Below are 27,237 nucleotides of genomic sequence, written 5' to 3' on the forward strand. Positions count from 1 at the left end.
AGAGGGTTTACTTTGTCAACCTGCGGTTGGTATGGCTGCTGTTTCCAGTGCGGCAGCGTACTGATTGATGCTTTGTCTGTTTCTATTGGACAGAAACCCCTCTCGCAGGGATAGGAGAAGGGTTTTTTAAATTAGTAGACTCCTTTAAATACAGAATAGCGTAAAGGAAGTATGAGATGATTTTGTTCCTTTCGAGATTCTAGGAAAATCCTTCCTCTCCTTTTTCCATGTGGAATCAGTTTAAGCCTTTCTGGAGTCCCTATCTGGCTTAGGATAGGGGAAAATAGTCAGAGAAGCCTGCTGTTGAATCTAAGACAGCTGGAGGGGTGTGCACCGATCCGTAAGGGGGCAGGTTCTCCTTTTTCAATCAGGTTTTGTCATGATCCCTGGGTGGTGTACATTGTGTCACAGGGAGACAATGTAGAGTTCCAGACTTTCCTCTCAGGGGCAGGTTTCTGCTTCAAGATTATAGACAATAGCGCCCTATCTGACATCATCCTAGTCCAGGCGCTATTTTTACAACAAGCAAGAATTCATTTGGACATAGTACTATTTTTCCTGCGATTCACGGGTGGAAGATAATTTTAGATAAGAGTCCCCTAGTTCCAATTTCGAATGTAGCTCTTTTGGGGACCATAATAGATTCCCTATCAATGAATATTTTTCCGACAAAAATCAGGAATTCAAATTATCTATACTTGTCTAGTCCTTCAGTCCGCTCCTAGGCCATCAGTGACTCAGTGCATGGAGGTAATAGGGCTTATGGTGAAGACAATAGACATGATTCTGTTTACTCAGTTTCACTTCTAATCTCTGCATGTAAGCATGTTCAGGCAATGGAATGGAGATGATGCGGATTTGTCTCCTCAAATTCTATTGGAACAGGAGACAAGGGATTCTCTTCAATGATTGTTTCTGGATCATCTCTTTCAGGGAAACTGTTTTCACAGTCCTTCCTGGGTGTTTGTGACAACAGATGCCAGTCTTCTAGGGTGGGGAGCAGTCTGGGGCTCCCTAAGGGCCAGGGAGTTTGGACTCAGTCAGAGTCTGTTCTGCCTATAAATATTCTGGAGCTAAGAGTGCTTTTCAATGCTCTTCTGGCCTGGCCCCAGTTAGCCTCGGTTGAGTTTATCAGATCTGAACAATCAATATGACTTCAGTGGCTTTCGTCAATCATCGGGTAGGAACGAGTTCTTTAGCGATGACGGAGAACCAAAATAATTAATTGAGCGGAAGCCCATTTCTTTCATGTAATTGGCAAGAGTGCATGAGCTAGTGACGTATGGGATATACAATCCTACCAGGACTGGCAAAGTTTCCCAAACCTCAAAATGCTTATAAATACACCCCTCACCACACCCACAATTCAGTTTTACAAACTTTGCCTCCTATGGAGGTGGTGAATTAAGTTTGTGCTTAATTGCTTAATTGACATGCGCTTCTCAGCATTTTGAAGCCTGATTCCTCTCAGAGTACAGCGAATGTCAGAGGGACGTGGAGAGAATAACACCTATTGGATGCAATGATTTTCCGAACGGGGTCTTTTTCATAGGTTCTCTGTTACCGGTCGTAGAGATTCATCTCCTACCTCCCTTTTCAGATCGACGATATACTCTCATATACCATTACCTCTACTGATAACTGTTTCAGTACTGGTTTGGCTATCTGCTATATATAGATGGGTGTCTTTGGGTAAGTATGTTTTTATTACTTAAGACACCTCAGCTATGGTTTTGGCACTTTATGCATTTATGTAAAGTTCTAAATATATGTATTGTACTTATATTTGCCATGAGTCATGTTCATGTATTTCCTTTTGCAGATTGTCAGTTTCATATTTTGGGAAAGTTAATATTAAGAAATATTTTTTTCTTACCTTGGGTTTAGTCTGTTTTTCAATTGACTACTTTGTTTCAAATTGCGGCCTGACTTAGGCTCGCGGGTGCGTCAAATGCTACACTTTATTGCGTCATCCGTTGACGCAAGTTTGTCATTTCCGGCGTCGTAATTGACGCAAAGGTTTCACACAGGGTTGCGTCTTTAGTGACGCGAGTGTGTCATTTCCGGACATGGTTGGCGTCAAAAAATTTTTTTAAGTTATGTTGTGCGTCATACTTGGCGCCAAACTTTTTCATTTATTTGCCCCATTGCTGTTTGCCTCTTGCCATTTTCTATGTCAGAGGGCTATGCTATTTACTTTTTTTTTCCCATTCCTGAAACTGTCATATAAGGAAATTGATAATTTTGCTTTATATGTTGTTTTCTCCAACATAGGTGTGTCCGGTCCACGGCGTCATCCTTACTTGTGGGATATTCTCTTCCCCAACAGGAAATGGCAAAGAGCCCAGCAAAGCTGGTCACATGATCCCTCCTAGGCTCCGCCTACCCCAGTCATTCTCTTTGCCGTTGCACAGGCAACATCTCCACGGAGATGGCTAAGAGTTTTTTGGTGTTTAAATAATTCAATGGGCGGAGGATCACTCCTGCCACTTGTCTGCAATCCACATCCCAGGAGTGGAAAATTGGGAAGCGGATTTTCTGAGTCGTCAGACATTCCATCCGGGGGAGTGGGAACTCCATCCGGAAATCTTTGCACAAATAACTCGATTATGGGGCATTCTAGACATGGATCTGATGGCCTCTCGTCAGAACTTCAAGGTTCCTTGTTACGGGTCCAGATCCAGGGATCCCAAGGCGACTCTAGTAGATGCACTAGTAGCACCTTGGACCTTCAACCTAGCTTATGTATTCCCACCGTTTCCTCTCATTCCCAGGCTGGTAGCCAGGATCAATCAGGAGAGGGCTTCGGTGATCTTGATAGCTCCTGTGTGGCCACGCAGGACTTGGTATGCAGACCTGGTGAATATGTCATCGGCTCCACCATGGAAGCTACCTTTGAGACAGGACCTTCTTGTTCAAGGTCCATTTGTACATCCGAATCTGGTTTCCCTCCAACTGACTGCTTGGAGATTGAACGCTTGATTTTATCAAAGCGTGGGTTTTCAGATTCTGTAATAGATACTCTGATTCAGGCTAGAAAGCCTGTAACTAGAAAAATTTACCATAAGATATGGAAAAAATATATCTGTTGGTGTGAATCTAAAGGATTCCCATGGAACAAGATAAAAATTCCTAAGATTCTATCCTTTCTACAAGAAGGTTTGGAGAAAGGATTATCTGCAAGTTCTCTGAAGGGACAGATCTCTGCTTTATCTGTTTTACTTTATCTGCTCTGCAGTGTTCTCCGCCCTATCTGGTGTTCCATCCAGATAAGGTGGTTTTGCGTACTAAGCCTGGTTTTCTTCCGAAAGTTGTTTCCAACAAAAATATTAACCAGGAGATAGTTGTACCTTCTTTGTGTCCGAATCCAGTTTCAAAGAAGGAACGTTTGTTACACAATTTGGACGTAGTCCGTGCTCTAAAATTCTATTTAGAGGCCACTAAAGATTTCAGACAAACATCTTCTTTGTTTGTTGTTTATTCTGGTAAAAGGAGAGGTGAAAAAGCAACTTCTACCTCTCTTTCTTTTTGGCTTAAAAGCATTATCCGATTGGCTTATGAGACTGCCGGACGGCAGCCTCCTGAAAGAATCACAGCTCATTCCACTAGGGCTGTGGCTTCCACATGGGCCTTCAAGAACGAGGCTTCTGTTGACCAGATATGTAAGGCAGCGACTTGGTCTTCACTGCACACTTTTGCCAAATTTTACAAATTTGATACTTTTGCTTCTTCAGAGGCTATTTTTGGGAGAAAGGTTTTGCAAGCCGTGGTGCCTTCCATTTAGGTGACCTGATTTGCTCCCTCCCTTCATCCGTGTCCTAAAGCTTTGGTATTGGTTCCCACAAGTAAGGATGACGCCGTGGACCGGACACACCTATGTTGGAGAAAACAGAATTTATGCTTACCTGATAAATTACTTTCTCCAACGGTGTGTCCGGTCCACGGCCCGCCCTGGTTTTTTAATCAGGTCTGATGAATTATTTTCTCTAACTGCAGTCACCACGGTATCATATGGTTTCTCCTATGCATATTTCCTCCTGTACGTCGGTCGAATGACTGGGGTAGGCGGAGCCTAGGAGGGATCATGTGACCAGCTTTGCTGGGCTCTTTGCCATTTCCTGTTGGGGAAGAGAATATCCCACAAGTAAGGATGACGCCGTGGACCGGACACACCGTTGGAGAAAGTAATTTATCAGGTAAGCATAAATTCTGTTTTTTTCTTTTACATTCTGCAAGATGTCTCAATCTGATCCTGCCTCAGAAGTATCTGTTGGAACTTTGCTGCCTGACATCAGTTCTACCAAAGCTAAGTGCATTTGTTATAAAATTGTGGAGATTATATCTCCTTATGTCATTTGTATTAGTTGCCATGATGAACTTTTACATGCAGATAGTGTGTCCATCAGTAATAGAACATTGCCGGTTGCAGTTCCTTCAACTTCTAATGTACATGATATACCTATGAATTTTAAAGAATTTGTTACTGATTCTATTCAGAAGGCTTTGTCAGCATTTCCGCCTTCTAATAAGCGTAAGAGGTCTTTTAAAACTTCTCAGAGTTGATGAAATTTCAAATGTCCGACAACATAATGAATTATCCACCTCTGATGAGGATCTGTCTGATTCAGAAGATCCTTCCTCAGATATTGACACTGACAAATCTACTTATTTATTTAAAATGGAGTATATTCGTTCTTTGTTAAAAGAAGTGTTAATTACTTTGGATATTGAGGAAGCTAGTCCTCTTGATATTAAAACCAGTAAACATTTAAATTCTGTTTTTAAACCTCCTGTGGTTACTCCAGAGGTTTTCCTATTCCTGATTCTATTTCTGATATGATTTCTAAGGAATGGAATAAGCGGGCACTCCTTTTAATCCTTCTGCAAGGTTTAAAAAATTGTATCCTTTACCAGCAATTTCAATAGAGTTTTGGGAAAAGATCCCCAAAGTTGATGGAGCTATTTCTACTATTTCTAAACGTACCACTATTCCTATGGAAGTTAGTACTTCCTTTAAAGATCCTTTAGATAGAAAGCTTGAATCTTATCTATGGAAAGCCTATTTATATTCAGGTCATCTTCTTAGGCCTGTAATTTCTTTGGCTGATGTTGCAGCTGCTTCAACTTTTTGGTTGGAGAATTTAGCGCAACAATAATTGGATTCTGACTTTTATAGCATTGTTCGTTTACTTCAACATGCTAATCATTTTATTTGTGATGCAATTTTTGATATTATCAAAATTGATGTTAGATCCATGTCTTTAGCTATTTTAGCTAGAGAGCTTTGTGGCTTAAATCTTGGAATGCTAATATGACATCTAAGTCTAGATTACTATCTCTTTCTTTCCAAGGTAATAATTTATTTGGTTCTCAGTTGGATTCTATTATTTCAACTGTTACTGGGGGAAGGGAGTTTTTTTTTTGCCTCAGGATAAAAAAAACTAAGGGTAAATCTAAGGCTTCTAATTGTTTTCGTTCCTTTCGTCAAAATAAGGAACAAAAACCTAATCCTTCCCCCAAGGAAACTGTTTCCAATTGGAAGCCTTCCTCAAATTGGAATAAATTTAAGCATTTTAAGAAACCAAAGTCAGCCCCTAAGTCCACACGAAGGTGCGGCCCTCATTCCAGCTCAGCTGGTAGGGGGCAGATTAAGGTTTTTCAAGGATGTTTGGGCAAATTCTGTCCAAAATCAATGGATTCAGAGCATTGTCTCTCAGGGGTACTGAATAGGATTCAGAGTAAGACCACCTATAAGGATTTTTTTCTCACGCATCCCAGTAAATCCAGTAAAAGTTCAGGCTTTCCTAAAGTGTGTTTCAGACCTGGAGGTTTCAGGGGTAATCATGCCCATTCCTTTTCAGGAACAAGGTCTGGGGTTTTATTCAAATCTATTCATTGTCCCAAAGAAAGAAAATTCATTCAGACCAGTTATGGATCTGAAAATTTTGAATGGTTATGTAAGAGTTCCAACTTTCAAGATGGTTGACTATAAGGACTATTCTGTGTTTTTTTTTCAGCAAGGACATTATATGTCTACAATAGACTTGCAGGATGCTTACCTTCATATTCCGATTCATCCAGAACATTATCAGTTCCTGAGATTCTCTCAGGAACCAATTTGTTGCTCTTCCATTTGGCCTAGCAACAGCTCCAAGAATCTTTTCAAAGGTTCTGGGTGCCCTACTCTCTGTAATCAGAGAACAGGGTATTGCGGTGTTTCCTTATTTGGACGATATCTTGGTACTGGCTCAGTTTTTACGAACTGCAGAATCTCACACAAATCAACTAGTGTTGTTTCTTCGAAAACATGGTTGGAGGATCAATTTACCAAAATGTTTCTTGATTCCTCAGACAAGGGTCACCTTTTTAGGTTTCCAGATAGATTCAGTGTCCATGACTCTGTCTCTAACAGACAAGAGACGTTTGAAATTGGTTGCAGCATGTCTGCACCTTCAGTCTCAGTCATTCCCTTCAGTGGCTATGTGCATGGAAGTTTTAGGCCTCATGACTGCAGCATCGGACGCAATTCCGTTTGCTCGTTTTCACATGAGACCTCTCCAGCTTTGTATGCTGAATCAATGGTGCCGGGATTATTCAAAGATATCACAATTAATATCCTTAAATATCCTTAAATCCCAATGTTCGATACTCTCTGACATGGTGGTTAAATCACCAGCGTTTAGTTCAAGGGGCCTCTTTTGTTTGGCCAACCTGGGCTGTGATCAGATGCAAGTCTTTCAGGTTGGGGAGCTGTCTGGGGATCTCTGACAGCACAAGGGGTTTGGAAATCTCAAGAGGCGAGATTACCAATCAATATTTTAGAACTCCGTGCAATTCTCAGAGCTCTTCAGTTTTGGCCTCTGTTGAAGAGAGAACCGTTCATTTGTTTTCAGACAGACAATATTACAACGGTGGCATATGTCAATCATCAGGGTGGGACTCACAGTCCCCAAACTATGAAAGAAGTATCTCGGATACTTGTTTGGGCGGAATCCAGCTCCTGTCTAATATCTGCGGTTTATATCCCAGGTGTGGACAATTGGGAGGCAGATTATCTCAGCCGTCAGACTTTTCATCCAGGGGAGTGGTCTCTCCATCCGGATGTGTTTTCTCAGATTGTTCAGATGTGGGGTCTTCCAGAAAAAGATCTGATGGCTTCTCATCTAAACAAGAAACTTCCCAGATACCTGTCCATGTCAAGGGATTCTCAGGCGGAAGCAGTGGATGAGCACACATTTCCTTGGTGTTATCAACCTGCTTATATCTTCTCGCCTCTAGTTCTTCTTCCAAGAGTGATCTCCAAAATCATCATGGAACAATCATTTGTGTTGCTGATGGTTCCAGCATGGCCCCACAGGTTTTGGTATGCGGATCTTGTTCGGATGTCCAGTTGCCAACCTTGGCCACTTCCGTTAAGGCCGGACCTACTGTCTCAAGGTCCGTTTTTCCATCAGGATCTCAAATCATTAAATTTGAAGGTATGGAAATTGAACGCTTAGTGCTAAGTCATAGAGGTTTCTCTGACTCGGTAATTAATACTATGTTACAAGCTCGTAAATCTGTCTCTAGGAAGATTTATTATCGAGTTTGGAAGACTTACATTTCATGGTGATCTTCTCATAAATTCTCTTGGCATTCTTTTAGAATTCCTAGAATTTTAGTTTCTTCAGGATGGTTTGGATAAGGGTTTGTCTGCAAGTTCCTTGAAGGGACAAATCTCTGCTCTTTCTGTTTTATTTCATAGAAAGATTGCTAAGCTTCCTGATATTCACTGTTTTGTACAGGATTTGGTCCATATCAAGCCTGTCATTATATCAATTTCTCCTCCTTGGAGTCTTAATTTGGTTTTGAGCGCGTTACAGGCTCCTCCATTTGAACCTATACATTCTTTGGACATTAAACTACTTTCTTGGAAAGTGTTGTTCCTTTTGGCCATCTCTTCTGCTAGAAGAGTTTCTGAGCTTTCTGCTCTTTCTTGTGAATCTCCTTTTCTGATTTTTCATCAGGATAAGGCGGTTTTGCGGACTTCATTTAAGTTTTTACCTAAGGTTGTGAATTCTAACAACATTAGTAGAGAAATTGTTGTCCCTTCCTTGTGTCCTAATCCTAAGAATTCTTTGGAAAATCCTTACATTCTTTGGATGTGGTGAAAGCTTTGAAATATTATGTTGAAGCTACTAAAGATTTCAGAAAGACTTCTAGTCTATTTGTTATATTCTCTGGTTCTAGGAAAGGTCAGATGGCTTCTGCTATTTCCTTGGCTTCTTGATTAAAGCTTTTAATTCATCAAGCTTATTTAGAGTCGGGTCAGGCCCCGCCTCAGAGAATTACAGCTCATTCTACTAGATCAGTCTCCACTTCGTGGACTTTTAAGAATGAAGCTTCAGTTGATCAGATTTGCAAAGCAGCAACTTGGTCCTCTTTGCTTACATTTACTAAATTCTACCGTTTTGATGTATTTGCTTCTTAAGGAGCAGTTTTAGGTAGAAAAGTTCTTTAGGCAGCTGTTTCAGTTTGATTCTTCTGCTGATGTTTTAAGTTTTTCTTTTCTTCATGAGAATAACTTATATTTTGGGTTGTGGATTAATTTTTCAGCATATGGCTGTTGTATTTTTATCCCTCCCTCTCTCTAGTGACTCTTGCATGAAGTTCCACATCTTGGATATTTGATATCCCATACGTCACTAGCTTATGGACTCTTGCCAATTACATGAAAGAAAACATAATTTATATAAGAACTTGATAAATTAATTTCTTTCATATTGGCATGAGGCCCACCCTTTTTATGGTGGTTATGTTTTTTTTTTTTTTTTTTTTTTTAATAAAGCACAATTATTTCCAGATTCCTTTGTTGATGCTTTTTACTCCTTTCTTTATCACCCCACTACTTGGCTATTCATTAAACTGAATTGTGGGTGTGGTGAGGGGTGTATTTATAGGCATTTTGAGGTTTGGGAAACTTTGCACCTCCTGGTAGGATTGTATATTCCATACGTCACTAGCTCATGCACTCTTGCCAATATGAAATAAATTAATTTATCAGGTAAATTCTTACATAAATTATGTTTTTTGCTGCCTGTAGACAGCCCACGTCCCAGGAGTGGACATCTGGGATCGAGGGTCAGGGACCCCAAGGCGGAAATGATGGATGTCTTGGTGGTCCATTGGACCTTTAGCCTAGCATACCTATTTCCTCCGTTTGTGCGCAATGACCAGAGGAAAAAAAGGCAAACGGAGGAAATAGGTATGCTAGGCTAAAGGTCCAATGGACCACCAAGACATCCATCATTTCCGCCTTGGGGTCCCTGACCCTCGATCCCAGATGTCCACTCCTGGGAAGTGGGCCTCCTACAGGCAGCAAAAAACATAATTTATGTAAGAATTTACCTGATAAATTAATTTCTTTCATATTGCCTTTTTTTCCTCGGTTCATTGCGCAAATCAAACAGGAGAGGGCATCAGTGATCCTCACTGCTCCGGCTTGACCTTGCAGGATTTAGTATGCGGATCTGGTGGAAAGGTCGTCTCTACAACCTTGGAGACTTCCGTTGAGAAAGGACCTTCTAGTTCAAGGGCCGTTTCTTTTCCTTCATCTAGTTTCTCTGAAGCCGATTGCTTGGCGATTAAAGGCTTGATTTTATCCAAGCAAGGTTTTTCTGTTTTGGTCATTGTGACCATGATTCAGGCTTGTAAATCTGTAACTAGTATGATTTACCTTAGGATATGACGTACATATCTGTATTGGTGTGAGTCCAGGGGCTACTAATGGAGTAGAGTTTGGATTCCTAGAATTGTATCTTTTCTCCAAGAGGGTTTGGAGAAAGAATTATTCTTAAGTTCCTTAAGGGGCAAAAATCTGTCTTATCTATTTTGTTTCACAAACGTCTCGCAGATGTTCAATCATTTTATCAGGCCGTGATCAGGATCAGAGCTGTATTCAAGACCGTTTTCTCCTTCGTGGAGTTTTGACCTTAATTCTTAAGGTTTTCGAAGGGCTCTTTTTGAGCCTCTGCATTCCTTGGATATTAAGTCGTTATCTTGGAAAGTTTTATAACTGGTTTCCAGCGCTACGGAATTTGGCGGCGCTATACAAATAAATGATAATAATAATAATATTTATTCTACTCCCAGAGTATCAGAGTTCTCAGCATTACAGTATGAGTTCCCTTACCTTATTTTTCAGTCTGATAAGGTAGTTTTTTTGTACTAAGCTGGGATTCGTCTTAAGGATAGTTTTCTGCTTGTAACATTAATCAGGAGATTGCTGTTCCTTCCTTGTGTTCCTATCCTACTTTTTTTTTTTTTTTTTCCATATGTATGTATAAATCCCCAGATCCGGAATTCAACAATCCACACTTTTTCATTAATATTTTTTTTTTTTTTAATGTTTACAAATTAACATTTTTCTCCACCAGTTATAGTAGAGCCTGCATCTTTGATTTATTTGTGTTCTAAAATGCTAGTCTATGTTTATTAAAGCAACAACTATTACTTTTCTGATTACAGTGCTGTACTATCTTTCTGATGGTTCTATGTGTACAAAAGTAATTACAAATTATATAAAACTACCTTTAGGTTGCTTGTATATAAGGTGTATTATGACATGTAAATATTACCTAAATGTTCCAAGATATTGTTGTTCACACCTGGTCCCATCCCCTTTCCAAGCTGTCCCATTTTACAGTCGCAAATGTACAAAGTATTCAGAAATCCAAAACCTTTCTGGTCTCAAGCAGTTTGGATAAAGGGTATCTCACTCACACACACATAGGGAGAGATCTGTATCAACTATATATTTTTGCTTTTTTCTCTTTAATAACTGTGCACTATATTATGCTTTATACATTTTCTGCTTTTATTCTATATTCCATGTGATTAAATTACAGAAGTTTGTTTAACTAATAAAACACACAGTGAGGTTCATAGACACATTTGTTCTCCTTTTGCCTGTTGACTCTATCAGTATACATTTTTTTTCCTTTTCAGGTCCTGATTTTTGCTGAGAAGAAAGCAGATGTCGATGCTATACATGAGTATTTGTTACTCAAAGGTGTGGAGGCAGTGGCTATTCATGGAGGAAAGGGTAAGAGTCCTGCAAGGTCCCATAAAGACCATTTCTCCAGAGATGAACAGCCTTTTCATAAAAGGGACTACACTGACATTTGTGTCTCTTCGCTGAGCTAGTGAATTGAATTAAAGGACAAGTAAATACAGTAGATTTGCATAAATCAAAAATGCACCTAGAGAAAACTTTGAAATTTGTCAGAAAAAAAAATCTACTACTTATTTGAAGTTTAGACTATTTCCACTCGTCCTGTATCATGTGACAGCCATCAGCCAATCACAAATGCATATACGTATAGTCTGTGATTTCTTGCACATGCTCGGTAGGAACGTTTTATAATTACTAGATCAGTGTTGACCGAGAAGCAGTGCATTCTGGAGTTGGAGTAACTGTAGATTGGAGAAGTGAGAGCTCAAATTTAAAAACGATTAAAATGAGGCATAAATAAACGACGCTCTTTAAAGAGAGGTAAAATCCAAAATGTTTCTTTCATGATTTGGATATAACTTAAACAACTTTCCAATTTACTTCTATTATTAAATCATCTTTGTTTTCTTGTTACCGGAAGGTAAGTTCAGGAGTGTGCATTTGTTTGAAGCACTACGTGGCAGCAGTTTTGCAACAATGCTATACATTAGCAAGATGGCAGCACTATTTCCTGTCATGTAATGCTACAGACATGTGCACGCTACCTACCTATTTTCTGTCATGTAATGCTACAGACATGCGCACGCTATTCTACAAAGAATAACATGAGAACGACACAAATTTGATAATAGAAGAAAATTGGAAACTCTAGAATCAAGACTGACAAATTTTGGGTTTCATGTTCCTTGAAGCTTGATACTTCTTATCTACACTCTTATCCAGTATGCCATAGTTGCATTGTCTTCTGCTGTTCCTGGTCATGAAGTCCATCCTCCAGTCAAGCACATTCACTAATTTCACTTTAACATTTCTTTAACCAGTCAGAAGAACACATTAATGCAGAATGCTTCTAGTTACTGTAAATAACTGTCAGGCTAACACTGTAGTATAATGTATACAGCTCTGTATTTACTCGGTAAATATAATGATATCTATTGTTTCTAAGGCCTTAGTAAGCCATTTTATTTTCAAGGGTCCTAAAAGGTTTAGCATCAAATAAGGCACTCATTTTAACTTCAGGTGTTATTTGTTTCTGAATGTACTATCTGCTTACCTGTTACATAGTGCCGGTCTGACACTACATTTCTATTTGATACCTTCAGACCAAGAGGAAAGAACTAAAGCAATAGAAGCTTTCAGGGAAGAAAAGAAGGATGTTTTGGTCGCTACAGACGTTGCATCCAAAGGTCTGGACTTTCCTGCTATCCAGCATGTAGTTAACTATGATATGCCTGAAGAGATTGAGAACTACGGTGAGTGTGGAACACGTCACTATTTGTAATTCCTACAGTAGTTTTAATATTGTGTAATCAATATAAGGTGCTCTGTAAGCTATGGTAGTATTTTACTTTTAAAGACAATTGGAAATTTAGTAAACTTGTATTTAGTGGAGCCCAATGTCTGGATAAAAATGTGCCAGTAAAATAAGGAAACCTGTTTTTCAATGACAAATGGAAAATGTAGGCTTAACAAAAGAATTAATTAAAAAAAATGTAAAAAAATTTGTTTTCTTTCAAGTAAGTGGCAAGAGTCCATGAGCTAGTGACGTATGGGATATACATTCCTACCAGGAGGGGGCAAAGTTTCCCAAACCTAAAATGCCTATAAATACACCTCTCACCTCACACCTACCTTACCTTAGTTTTACAAACGTTGCCTCTCATGGAGGTGGTGAAGCAAGTTGTGCTTGCTTTTCTTCTGTGATAGGCGCTTCTAAGCATATTGAAGCCCAGTTCCTCTCAAAGTACAGTGTTTGTCTGAGGGATGTGATGGGAGTATTGCCTAACGATGCCATGTTTTTACCTATGGGAAATCTGTGCTAAGGCTCTCTGTAATCGGTCGCAGAGATTCATCTGCTGCCTCCCTTTACAGATCAACATTATACTCCTCTACCATTACCTCTGCTGATATGTTTCACTACTGGTATGGCTGTCTGCTATATGTGGATGGGTGTCTTCTGGGAAGTATATATAATTTTTTAAGACTCTCTCAGCTATGTTGGGCACTTTATATTATACAGTTTTAAATGTATATTGTATATATTTGACATGAGTCAGGTCTGTGTATTTCCCTCTGCAGTCTAACAGTTTTAACTCGGAAATTTATGTTTATGGGAGTTTTTAGGCTTATCTGTGGTTCCGGTTAGTTGTAACTTGGAGTCTGTTTTTTTTTTTTTCAAAAATGTTCGCAGGCTTAGGCTCGCAATGGTGCAGAATGTTACTTTTTATTGCAACATTTTTGGTGCAAAAACAATTTGGCGCAAAGTAGCGTCTGCCGTGACGCGAGTTACGTAATTTTTTGCGACTTTCTTGTTTCAAAGTTTTTTTGGCGCAAAGTTGCGCCTGTTATTACGGGAGTTGCGTCATTTAATTTACTCCATTCTTGGAGCCTAAATTTGTTATATTAAGGCTCTCTCCCTCTTTTGCTCTCTGCTCTCATTTGATTCATAGAGGGCTAGGTTGCTTGCTTTTGATTTTACTTTTGTATAAGAAATTTATCATAAGCATTTTTCCCATTCCTGAAACTGCTATTTTTAGGAAATTGGATATTTTGTTTAAATATTATTTTTTCTTTTTTGTTACATTATGCAAGAAGTCTCAAACTGATCCTGCCTCTGATGTTTCTGTAGGAACCAAGCTGCCTGTACACAATTTCTACCAAAGCTAAGTGTGTATATTGTTAATTAGCTGATCTTATTTCAGCTCAAATATGTGGAACTTGTTATGTTATAATATTTCATACTGATAATGTTTCTATAGTACAAATACATCTACTGTTAAACCTTCACAGTCTAATTAACATGATATCCTTGTAGATATAAAGGATTATATTGCTACAGCCATAGAGAAGGCTATGACTGCTATTCCGCCTTCAAATTAACGTAAAAGATCTCTCCTAACGTCTCATAAGTCTAATGAAGTTTGTATTGATCGACGGCATACTGAAGTATTTCTGCTGAGGATTTCTCTGATTCGGAGGATCCTACTTCAGAGACTGATATTGATAAATCGACCTTTCTATTGAATATATTCGTCCTTTATTAAAGGGACAGTCAAGTCCAAAAAAAACTTTCATAAAAGTAAATTGGAAAGTTGTTGAAAATTGCATTCCCTATTTAAATTATCACCAATTTGGTTTGTTCTCTTGCTTTTCTTAGTTGAAAGCTAATTCTAGGAGGTTCATATGCTAATTTCTTAGACCTTGAAGACTTCCTCTAATCTGAATGCATTTTGACCACTAGAGGGCATTAGTTCATGTGTTTCATATAGATAACATTGAGCTCATGCACGTGAAGTTACCCCGGAGTGAGCACTGATTGGCTAAAAAGTAAATCTGTCAAAAGAACAGAAATAAGGGGGCAGTCTGCAGAGGCTTAGATACAAGATAATCACAGAGGTAAAACGTGTATTTATATAGCTGTGTTGGTTTTGCAAAACTGGGGAATGGGTAATAAAGGGATTGTCTTTCTTTTTAAACAACAAAAATTCTGGTGTTGACTGTCCCTTTAAGGAAGTATTTGGGTATTGAGGAATCTAGTCATCTTGATAACAAGAATAGCAAATGTTTGAATTCTGGCTTTTAAAGGGACAGTTTACTCAAAAATATTCTCCCCTTTAATTTGTTCCCAATGATCCACTTTACCTGCTGGAGTGTATTAAATTGTTAACAAGTATTTACATTACCCTTATATTGGCATTTGAATTAGTTTGTTAAGCCTGTGGTATCCCCACCCATCCTGAAAGTTTTTGGTCTCGAGGCCAAGTTGTGTTAACACAGTAGAAGAAATTACACTCCCAGTGGGTTCTACAAGAGATAAGGTAATAAAATGTTAATTTTCTATTGTTCTCTCCAAGTATTGGTCATTGTTTTATGGACAGATATAAGATAAAGAAGCATGTATATGTACACAATGTAATAAAGTAATGAGATCTGATTATACCTACAAGCTCAACCCATTTTATTAGGTTGTGGCTTCAAAACACAAAATTAGCTAATTCATATACACAAATAAGCCTTAAAAAAACAAGTCTCATACATTTTATACTCTGCAGCTGGTAAAAAAAGTAATTAGAAACGCATTAAGGGAAAAACAATTTTATAGTATACTGTCCCTTTAAAGCTTCTGAGGTTACTCTTGAAGTTTTTCTTATTCCAGATGCTCTCTCTCATATGTTTAGTAAGGAATAAACTTAGTGCTTCTTTTTACCTTTCTTCTATGTTTAAAAAACTATATCCTTTACCTGTGGCTAATTTAGAGTTTTTGGGTAAAAGTCCCTAAGGTGGGGCTATTTCTACTCTTGCAGAACGTACTTCTATCCTATGGAAGATATTTCTTATTTTAAGGATCCTTTAGATAGGAAGTTTGTATCCAATCTTAGAGAAACATATTTACATATTGGCTGTATTCTTAAACCTGCCATTTCTATGGCTGATGCTGCGGTTTCAACTTTTTGGTTGGACAGTTTAGTTATCGGATCTTGAATTGTCTAGGCATTGTTCTTCTACATGCTAATCATTTAATTTGTGATGCTATATTTTGTCATTTTAATTGATATTAAATCTTTGTTTTTAGCCATTCTTACTAAAAGAGTTTTATTGCTTAAATCTCTGATATGGTGTCTAATTTAAGATTACTATCTTATCATTTTAGGATAGTAATTTTTTAGGTTTTCTATTGGATTTTATCTCCACTATTACTGGGGGAAAGGGAGGTTTTTCTGCCCCAAGATAAGAAATCGAAGCTCCCAATAGTTTTTTTTTTTCTTTTCTTCCCCTAAGGCCTCTGGCTCTCATTATAGATCTAATCTGAATTTGAATATATCCAAGCCTTATAAATAAAACTAAATTCAGCCCCTAAGATTGCATGAAGGTGCACCCCATAAACCAGTTCAACTGGTGGGGGGGGGGCAGATTTAATTTATTTCAACACATTTGGACAGTTTCTGTTCAAAATCCGTGGATTCAGAATATTGTTTTCTCAGGGGTATCGAATACGTTTCAGAATAAAACCTCCCATGGGAAGATTTTTTTTTCCCAATGTTACAACAAACCCTGTGAAAGCTCAGATTTTTCAGAAATGTGTTTCAGATCTAGGGGTGATTCTTCCAGTTCCTCTGCAGGAACGGAGTTTGGGTTTCTATTCAAATGTATTCATTGTCCTAAAGAAAGAAGATTCGTACAGACTAATTCTGAATCATCTGAAATGTTTAAATCGTTTTGTGAGAGTCCCAACTTTCAAGATGGTGACTAAGGACTATTCTGCCTTTTTGTTCAGCAAGGTCACTTCATGTCCACAATAGACTTATAGGACACTTATCTTCACATTCTGATTCATTCAGACCACTATCGTTTTCTGAGATTCTCTTTACTAGATAAGCATTACCAATTTGTCGCTCTTCCGTTTGGCCTTTGTGACAGCTCAGAGATTCTTTTCAATGGTTCTATCTGTAATCAGAGAGCAGGGTATTGCGGTGTTTCCTTATTTGGACAATATTTTGGTACTAGCTCAAATCTTCATTTAGCAGAATCTCACTCGAAACAACTAGTGTGATTTCTTCAAAGACATGGTTGGAGGATCAATTTACAAAAGCGTTTCTTGATTCCTTAGACAAGGGTCACCTATTTAGGTTTTCAGATAAGATTTAGTGTCTATGATTCTTTCTCTGACAGACTATAGACGAATGAAGTTAATTTTAGTTTGTCTAAACCTTCAGTCTCTATTATTCCCTTCCGTGGCTATGTGCATGGAAGTTTTAGGTCTCATGACTGCAACATCGGTTGTGATCCTCTTTGCTCGTTTTCGTTTGAGGCCTCTAGCTTTGCATGTTGCACCAAAAGGTGCAGGGATTATTTTCAGATATCACAACTGATATACTTAAATCCCAACACTCCTATTCTCTCTGATTTGGTGGTTGGACTATCACCTTATTGTTCAGGGGGTCTCATTTGTTTGTCCTACCTGGACTGTATTCTCAACAGATTCAAGTTTTTCAGGTTGGGGAGTTGTCTGAGAGTTTCTGACAGCACAAGGGGTTTGGAAACCTTAAGAGGTGAGGTTACCAATCAATATTTTAGAACTCTGTGCTATTTTCAGGGCTCTTCAGGCGTATAGACAATATCACAACAGTGGAATATGTTAATCATCATATGCAGTCCTTCAGTTATGAAGGAAGTATCTCGGATACTTTCTTGGGCGGAATCCAACTCTTGTCTAATTTCTGCGATTCATATCCCAGGTGTAGACAATTGGGAAGGGGATTATCTCAGTTGTCAGACTTTATATCCGTGGGATTGGTCTCTCCATCCAGACGTTTTTTTTTTTCATCTTGTACAGATGTGGGGTCTTCCAGAAATAGATCTGAGGGCCTCTCGTCTAAACTAGAAGCTTTCCAGATACCTTTTCAGGTCCAGGGATCCTCAGGCGGAGATGGTGGGTGGATGCCTTAGCAGTTCCTTGGTTTTTACCAACCTGCTTATATTTTTCCGCCTCTGGTTCTTCTTTCAAAGGTAATCTTCAAGATCATAATGGTTTAATCTCATGTGTTTCTGATAGCACCAGCATGGTCTCACAGGTTTTGATATGCGGATCTTGTCCGGATGTCCAGTTGCCAGCCTTGGCCACTTCCTTTAAGGCCAGACCTTCTGTCTCTAGGGCTGTTTTTTCCATTAAGATCTCAAATCTCTACATTTTGAAGGCATGGAAATTGAATGCTTAGTACTTAGTCATAGAGGTTTCTCTGACTCCGTAATTAGCACTATGGTACAGGCTCGTAAGTTTGTTTCAAGGAAACATTTTTAGCGTGTTTGGAAAACCTATATTTCATGGTGTTCCACTCATAATTATTCTTGGCAACTTTTCAGAGTTCCTAGGATTTTACAGTTTCTTCCGGATGTTTCGGAGAAGGGTTTATCTGCAAATACTTTGAAGGATACATTTCTGCTCTTCCTGTCTTATTTCAAGATTGGTAAAGTTCCTGATATTCACTTTTTTGTTCAGGTTTTAATTTGTATCAAACCTGTTATTTAATCTATTTCTCCTTCTTGGAGATTCAACTTAGTTTTGAAGTTTTTTTTTTCAGGCTTCTACTTTTGAGCCTATGCAATCTCTGATTATTTATTTATTACTTTTGGCTATCTCTTCTGCCAGAAGAGTTTCTGAATTGTCTGCTCTCTTTTGTGATTTTCTTTATCTTATTTTCCATCAAGATAAAGCTGTTTCGCGGACTTCATTTACATTTTTGCCTAAATTTGTGAATTCTAACACATTCATTAAGGAATTTGTTGTTCCTTCTTTGTGTCCGAATTCTAAGAATACTCTTGTAAGGTTTTTTCATTCTTTGGATGTGTTAAGAGCTTTGAAATTTTATATTGAGGTTAATTAAGATTTCAGAAAGACATCTAGTCTATTTGTTATTTCTTCTGGCTCCAGGAAAGGTCAGAAAGCTTCTCTTTCTCTGGCATTTTGATTGAAACTTTTGTTTCACAAAACTTATTTGAAGGTGGGGCAGTCTCCGCCTCGGAGAATTACAGCTCATTAAACTAGATCAGTTGCCTCTTCTTGGGTTGTCAAGAATGAAGCTTCAGTTGATTAAATTTGCAAAGCAGTAATTTGTTTTTTTTTTTTTAAATTTAAGAAAACTTATTTATATTTTGGATTTAATTTCTCAACGGATTTAGCGGTTATTTTATCCCTCCCTCTCTAGTGACTTGTGGATTTCCACATCTTGGGTATTATATCCCATACGTCACTACCTCATGGACTCTTGCCACTTACATGAAAGAAAACATAATTTATGTAAGAACTTATTTGATAAATTCCTTTCTTTCATAGTGGCAATAGTCCATGAGTCAGATGTGGGGTCTTCCAGAAATAGATCTGATGGCTTCTCATCTAAACCAGAAACTTCCCAGGTACCTGTCCAAGTCCAGGAAACTTCAGGCGGAAGCAGTGGATGCGTTGACACTTCCTTGGTGTTACCAACCTGCTTATATTTTCCTGCCTCTAGTTCTTCTTCAAGAGTGATCTCCAAAATCATCATGGAACAATCTTTGTGTTGCTGGTAGCTCCAGCATGGCCTCACAGGTTTTGGTATGCGGATCTTGTTCGGATGTCTAGTTGCCAACCTTGTCCACTTCCATTAAGGCCGAACCTTCTACCTCAAGTTCCGTTTTTCCATCAGGATCTCAAATCATTAAAGTTGAAGGTATGGAAATTGAACGCCTAGTGCTTAGTCATAGAGGTTTCTCTGACTCAGTGATTAATACTATGTTACAGACTCGTAAATCTGTTTCTAGAAAGATTTATTATAGAGTTTGGAAGACTTATATTTCATGGTGTTCTTCTCATAAATTCTCCTGGCATTCTTTTAGAATTCCTAGAATTGTACTGTTTCTTCAGGATGGTTTGTATAAGTGTTTGTCTGCAAGTTCCTTGAAGGGACAAATCTCTGCTCTTTCTGTTTTATTTCACAGAAAGATTGCTAAGCTTCCTGATATTCACTGTTTGGTTTAGGCTTTGGTTCGTATCAAGCCTGTCATTAAATCAATCTCTCCTCCTTGGAGTCTTAATTTGGTTTTGAAGGCTTTACAGGCTCCTCCATTTGAGCCTATGCATTATTTGGACATTAAACTACTTTCTTGGGAAGTGTTATTCCTTTTGGCCATCTCTTCTGCTAGAAGAGTTTCTGAATTATCTGCTCTTTCTTGTGAATCTCCTTTTCTGATTTTTCATCAGGATAAGGCAGTGAATTCTAACAACATTGATAGAGAAATTGTTGTCCCTTCCTTGTGTCCTAATCCTAAAAGTTCTTTGGAGAAATCCTTACATGCTTTGACATATTATGTTGAAGCTACTAAAGATTTCAGGAAGACTTCTAGTCTATTTATCTTTTCTGGTTCTAGGAAAGTTCAGAAGGCTTCTGCTATTTCCTTGGCGTTGTGGTTAAAGCTTTTGATTCATCAAGCTTATTTGGAGTCGGGTCAAGCCCCGCCTCAGAGAATTACAGCTCATTCTACTAGATCAGTTTCCACTTCGTGGGCTTTTAAGAATGAAGCTTCAGTTTATCAGATTTGCAAAGCAGCAACTTGGTCTTTGCATACATTTACTAAATTCTACCGTTTTAATGTATTCGCTTCTTCGGAAGCAGTTTTTGGTAGAAAAGTTCTTCAGGCAGCTGTTTCAGTTTGATTCTTCTGCTTATATTTTAAGTTTTTCCTTTCATTCATGAGAATAAACTTATATTTTGGGTTGTGGAATAATTTTTTTTCAGCAAGAAATGGCTGTTTTTATTTTTATCCCTCCCTCTCTAGAGACTCTTGCGTGGAGTTCCACCTCTTGGGTATTGCCATTCCATACGTCACTGGCTCATGGAATCTTGCCAATTACTTGAAAGAAAATATAATTTATGAAAGAACTTACCTGATAAATTAATTTCTTTCATATTGGCAAGAGTCCATGAGGCCCACCCTTTTTATGGTGGTTATGATTTTTTTGTATAAAGCACAATTATTTCCAAATTCCTTTGTTGATTCTTTTTAACTCTTTCTTTATCACCCCACTACTTGGCTATTCGTTAAACTGAATTGTGGGTGTGGTGAGGGGTGTATTTATAGGCATTTTGAGGTTTGGGAAACTTTGCCCCTCCTGGTAGGATTGTATATTCCATACATCACTAGCTCATGGACTCTTGCCAATATGAAAGAAATGAATTTATCAGGTAAGTTCTTACATAAATGTTTTTTTCCTTTTTTTTTTTTAATTTTAAATCAAAGCAAAACATTTTAAATATCTTATGTTAGATTTTTATATTGTTTATTATAGGGTCATGATGTTGCATGATAAAAGATCAATGGAACATTAAACTTCCACATAAAATGTTTAATTATGCATACGAAAAACGCCATAGTAATCTCACTATTTATTTTGTTTCTCCTGTAGTTTAGATTAGGGCATTTATTTTCACTGTCTGTAGTGATTGGCTGGAGAGCATTCTGTATGCTTCATACTCTCCAGTGTGTTTATGCCAGGGATAGGCAAGGTGTCCGTACACGGACACTGGTGTCCATGACTAGACCTTGCAGTGTCTGCCACAACCTTAGTATATCTTTTCTTTATGATTAAATAATAGGAATAAAAAAAAAGATATGTAGTGTGAATAAAGTTAGTGGCTTGTCAAGAGACTGCTAGCGATATTGGGTGATAAGTTCTGGAATAAATAAAGCCTGAGTGAAATACTGGATGTGTATCTGCATAATAACACCCAGTTCTATACAAAGACACAGTAGTGACACTGGCACATGGGTATAGCCAGAGGAGGGCTGGTTATAGGGTCAGTGGTATCTGCATCAGTATAATAACACCCAGCACTATATAATGATACAGTAGTGACACTGGCACATGGGTATAGCCAGAGGAGGGCTGGTTATAGGGTCAGTGGTATCTGCATCAGTATAATAACACCCAGCACTATATAATGATACAGTAGTGACACTGGCACATGGGTATAGCCAGAGGAGGGCTGGTTATAGGGTCAGTGGTATCTGCATCAGTATAATAACACCCAGCACTATATAATGATACAGTAGTGACACTGGCACATGGGTATAGCCAGAGGAGGGCTGGTTATAGAGTCAGTGGTATCTGCATCAGTATAATAACACCCAGCGCTATAAAATGTTTTTAATTTCAAATGTACCTTGGTGTCCTTCACTAAGGTCTGTACTTTGGAAAATGTCCGCCACAGCCTTTGTCTGTTCCTATCCTTGGTTTTTGCTCCTGTGGGTGCTTATTTGCCTTTGGTCCACTGGGGCCTCTTGCTGTGAGCAGCTTTCTCATTTTTGTCCCATGCAAACTCTGGCGGCTCTACTGTTGCTCAGTGATTGGTTGCAGATATTCTACATCCGTGGCAAAAATTAAAAACCTTTTTTTCCTAGACGGCTCTTGTTTATAAACCACAGGGATGCAAAATTATATTTTACACAATTATTTTTTTTACTATCCACGCTACCTATAATGCTTTTTGTAGTGCAGTCCATTAAAGGGATATTGAAGTCCATTTTAGTTATCCATCAGAAAATATTCACATCATTACAAAAGATCTGTATGCTAAATAAATGCTTTAAAAGCATTTTAAACTCATTTTGTTAGTAAAATATATTATGCTTTGCAAGCCAAGAACACCCCTTGAAAATGATTTATCATACTGCCTTTGCTGTGATAAATTAGGGACAGAGTTGAATTGCAAACATGTTAAGTTGAAAAGGACATAAAACCCAATACTTATTTCATAAACTAGAACATACAATTTTAAACAACTTTTCAGTTTGCTTCAGTTATCACATTGGCTTAATTTTCCTGGTATCCTTTGTTGAAGGAGCAGCAATGCACTACTGGGAGTTAGCTAAACACATTGGGTGAGCCAATGACAACAGGCATATGTGTGCAGCCAGCTAGCTCCCAGTAGTGCATTGTTACTTCTGAGACTACTTAAATGTGTTTGTCAACAAAGAATACTAACAGAATAAAGATTAGATAAGTAAATTGGAAAGTTGAGTAAAATAGCATTCTCTGTCTGAATCGTTAATTAAAAAATCTTTACTTTACTGTTCCCTTTTTAGTTAAAGTTCTTACATTTGAATTAGAAACCAACAAGATGTGAATATTTTTCATATTTCACCCTTGGGAACAGATTGCAAGATTGCTTAGAAGGGTAACAAATAAACTGTAATACATTGTAAAATACCCTCTTTTGGATGCACCATTTTGAAGACTGTCTTTTTTGTTTGTTTGTTTAAAAAATAAATATATATATATATATATTTTTTAATTTGTTGCAACGAATACATTTGAATGTCCTTTAAACCAATGTTTTTTTTGTTTTTTTTTTCTTGTACCTTCAGTTCATAGAATTGGACGTACTGGAAGATCAGGTAACACTGGAATAGCAACCACTTTTATCAACAAGGCATGCGGTAGGTTTATGTACAACTGGTTTAGATCGATGGCAACATCTGTAAATGGCTTCTTGTTTGAGCTGACCGTATCTTCTGTTTTACAGATGAATCTGTGTTGATGGATCTAAAAGCTCTTCTCATCGAGGCAAAGCAGAAAGTGCCCCCTGTTCTTCAAGTGCTCAACAGCAGTGATGAGACCATGCTCGATATTGGAGGTGAGTCACCCCAAATTACATTTACACGTGTTATTCTGACGCTCCTTGTTTAACATGGAACGTGTTTAATCGGACATAAAAATAAAATGCACATGAATGATTTTCACTTTTGAATAGAAGCATTTTTGCAATACATGTAGCAAAAATGCTTGTTGTAAAAGTTGACATAATTGTGTCACTGATTAGTTTTTGCTGTGCTCAGTTTGCATAATTTCTGAGGAATACTACGTGCCACCACTGGCTCTACAAGCCGTGTATGTATGCGTAGATCACAATAAATGTCATCATCGGAAGTGCTAACTTTTAGTGGAAGCATTTTTGCTAACGCAAGTAAATTTAAATGATCTGTAATATGTGTTGTGCTTTTTTTCTCAATTGTGTTAGTTGTTCTTTTCATGTAGTCTTTAATGCAAGAATAAACAAGTAATTTATTTTGTATGCTACCTTGCAATTGTCCTGTTGAAACTTGACTAGCAAGATGTTTTATTGTCTGTCATAAAATACCTAACTTGTTGCACAAGGCTTTTTTTTAGTACATACATTTCTCACTTAATACCTTGAGATGTTAGTTTAGAATAGTTACAGACATGAAACCCAAGATTTTTCTTTTATGATTTATATAGAGCATATAATTTTAAACAACTTTCCAGTTTACTTTTATTATCTAGTGTGCTTTGTTCTTTTGGAAAAATCTCTTGAAAAGCTTACCTAGATAGGCTCAGGAGCTAGGTAAGCTAGCTGCTGATTTGTGGCTGCACATATATACCCCTTATCATTGGCTTACTGATCTGTTCAGCTAGCTCCCAGTAGTGCATTGCTGCTTCTTCAATAAAGGGTACCAAAAGAATGAAGAAAAATTGATCATTGAAGTAAATTGGAAAGTTGTTTAATTTGTATTCTCAGCCTGAATCCTGAAATGAAGAAGAAAAAAATGGGTTTCATGTCCCCTTTAAAGGAGGCGGGTGGTGGGTTTTATTATAATGGACCAAAATGTGCTGCTACAAATCCTTCACATGGGAAACACGCTTATTAAAAAACTGCTGCAGGGGTTCTGACCAAAGCATTGGAACCATGCTGCTAATCAAACAAATCCAGCATGAATGGGCGCACTCCCTTGCAAGTCCCGGGAAAGGTCCCCGGGACAGGCACACTGATTTGCTGCTTAAAGTCCTTTACAATCGGATGTGAATACTTAGGACATTTTGAAGTAAAATATCTTTCTTTTTTACATAGAGATGTTCAGGTGATATTTACTAGTCGGCTTTTTACAGCTATGCTGCATCACTTTCAAGTGTTTCAACATTTGAAGATCATGGCCCTTTAATGACTGATCAAAAATTAAAGTGCCATTATAGTGCAAATATGACATGCTCTAATTTGTTACACCATGTAATATTTGCAATAGCTACCCTGCAAGTCTCTGTATTTAACTACTGCAAATGAGTTACACATATAGTTAAAATACTGCTGCTGGTTCTAAGCAGCCAGTGAGCCAATCAGCAGCAGGAATTAGAGCATGTCATTTTTTAAATATAAAGGTCCTTTAAAAAGCAGCCAGAAATTGTTGGTGTATATAATATGATATATAATTATCTGTCTGTCTCTGTCTACTGATTTATTCTTACAGATAAATCTATTTCTTCACACTCAAACCCAACCATATAATTTTGCCTTTTATTCTGTTTGGATATCTAGCTTCTCAGTTCTTATTGGTTCTTGTTGCTGCTGTCAGTCATTGCTCCCCAGTTCTGAGTACTAACAGTCTCATTTGCGGTCACATAATGTGGTCATATACCAATGCAGATGTACTACTCTCTAAACTGTTCCAGCTACCATGCTCACGAATCATCACATTTGTCCATACAACCCTATTTGATACATCTGTGCTTGTCCTCCACAATAACAGTCAAATTATTCTGGGTTGCATGCAGAATGGCGACTGACCAAGGCTCTCAAACCTATGCACCAGGGCTATTTTTAAGGTACCTTAGCACCCTGGTGCGTAGGTTCAACAAGATCTGATAATGTTTATTTTACTCCTGATCAGCCTCTGATGTGAGATCATTTCTGTACAACCTTTTTTTTTTAATTCTTATTTTTTTTCCACAGGGGAAAGAGGCTGTGCGTTTTGTGGTGGTCTGGGCCATCGTATTACAGACTGCCCCAAGTTGGAGGCCATGCAGACCAAACAAGTCAGCACCATTGGAAGGAAAGATTACCTGGCCACCAGCTCAATGGATTTCTAAGGAAGATGATAAATGGTGTGGCAGCACTGCACAATATTATTGCATTTTCTCTTTATGCTGGAAACGGTTAAGAAAACTTTTCAGGATGGCCCTCCTGCAATAAAGACTGCAGTGGACAAAGTGACATCCCAGCCTCACTATTAACTCCTGATGGGTGCGCTTCAGAGACTGGTTTGTTATTTTTCACCACTGGGCAGACAACATAGGTTTCCATGAAACATTTTATCTGCTCGAAAACCGGCTAACGACTGTAGTCTGAAACTAGGGCACATTTATCGATTTTATCGATATAAACATGATGTACAAATGTAAATTGTTGAAACTTTGTATTTTTTTCTCTCTGAGCTACATTGTCTTAGATACATAGCTATCTATTGTCACTGTTTTGTTTTGCATGTGTACATGTTTAATAAAGGTTGACATTTACCTCCTTGGTTTATTAAAAAGGGTCATATATGAGGGAGGAGCTAGCCAGCAGCCTAGACAGTCACAATTTAACAGAGCTCTAGTTAAAACCTGTCATTTATTAGCCCTAAAAAGCACTATTTAGGAGCTGATTCCCAGAAAAAAACTTTGGAGCAGTATTTACTCACTACAAGGGACCATTGGCTGAAATTTGGCTGAGTTTGAGACAAATTTCGATCTACCCAGAAAGGAGTTCCAGAGGATTTTCAGGAAAATCCCAGGCTTCGGCCTACCTCGGAAATCTGTCTCATTATAGTGCCTGAAATCTTCATGAAAGAATAAGATTAAAGCAGGCAGAACTACCATCCCTGATAAATAACTGCACTTCAGGATCTAAGCAGGTATTAAATATAGGCAGATCACACATTAAAGACTGAAAGGAGGAGAAAAGAAGGAACCTTCAATCAAAGTGTGAGTAACAAACAAGCAGCAAACCACTGTGTGTAATATACATCACTGTCATCTAGATATTTCAGACACTTACACTAGCAAAAATCAGACTATCAAGGAACTACTTTCATTGTATTTTCATTAGAGGCTACAAGGCCTAATATTGAGACTCCATTTTATGGGAGTATTGGACATTGTAAGGGCTATAAAGCTAATATAATGAACGAAAACAATGACAACAAGAACATAAGCAACTAATAAACTCTTAATTTACCTGAAGATTGCACATGAAAATGTAAAGGGAAATAAATAGGAAGTTTGGTTCAGTATCTCTTCTATAAGGGTTTTCACAGATAACAACAACAAGACTCTCTAACCTGAAGGTGCAACTTCAGTGGTGTTTTCGGGATACGATTAGAGAACTTTTCAGGGCCCTAAAAGTCAGGAGACGGAGATACTGCAATTTCCTATGTAAAAAAACAAAAATAATGATCAGCACCATTATATATAAAGTTCAAAAGCAATGTTAAAGCATTAAATATCAACCTGGAATGAATAAAGCCAGTCATCATGATCTTTAAATAAATGTAATATGAGAGAATAAATCCATACTTTCTCTTGTTAGGTGTATCCAGTCCACGGATCATCCATTACTTGTGGGATATTCTCCTTCCCAACAGGAAGTTGCATGAGGATCAACCACAGCAGAGCTGCTATATAGCTCCGCCCCTAACTGCCATACCCAGTCATTCTCTTG

General features: G+C 38.0%; 1 protein-coding gene and 1 long non-coding RNA gene across 2 annotated transcripts in view; one reads left to right on the forward strand and one right to left on the reverse strand.

Moving 5' to 3' along the window:
• Nucleotides 1–26,051, forward strand: part of DDX41 (DEAD-box helicase 41) — a 69,554-nt gene extending 43,503 nt beyond the window's left edge. The window contains 5 exon segments of the mRNA XM_053717062.1: nucleotides 10,987–11,083; nucleotides 12,316–12,465; nucleotides 23,111–23,182; nucleotides 23,269–23,379; nucleotides 25,489–26,051. Coding sequence (XP_053573037.1) covers nucleotides 10,987–11,083; nucleotides 12,316–12,465; nucleotides 23,111–23,182; nucleotides 23,269–23,379; nucleotides 25,489–25,625 — 567 coding nt within the window. The 3' untranslated portion in view covers nucleotides 25,626–26,051.
• The window catches only part of LOC128662976 (uncharacterized), a 101,590-nt gene that overhangs the window by 38,414 nt on the left and 35,939 nt on the right, over nucleotides 1–27,237 (reverse strand). The window contains exon 3 of the long non-coding RNA XR_008402824.1: nucleotides 26,858–26,947. This is a non-coding gene — a long non-coding RNA (uncharacterized LOC128662976). The remainder of the gene's footprint in view (nucleotides 1–26,857; nucleotides 26,948–27,237) is intronic.

Source organism: Bombina bombina, chromosome 6, assembly GCF_027579735.1.
Source record: "Bombina bombina isolate aBomBom1 chromosome 6, aBomBom1.pri, whole genome shotgun sequence".
NCBI lineage: Eukaryota > Metazoa > Chordata > Amphibia > Anura > Bombinatoridae > Bombina > Bombina bombina.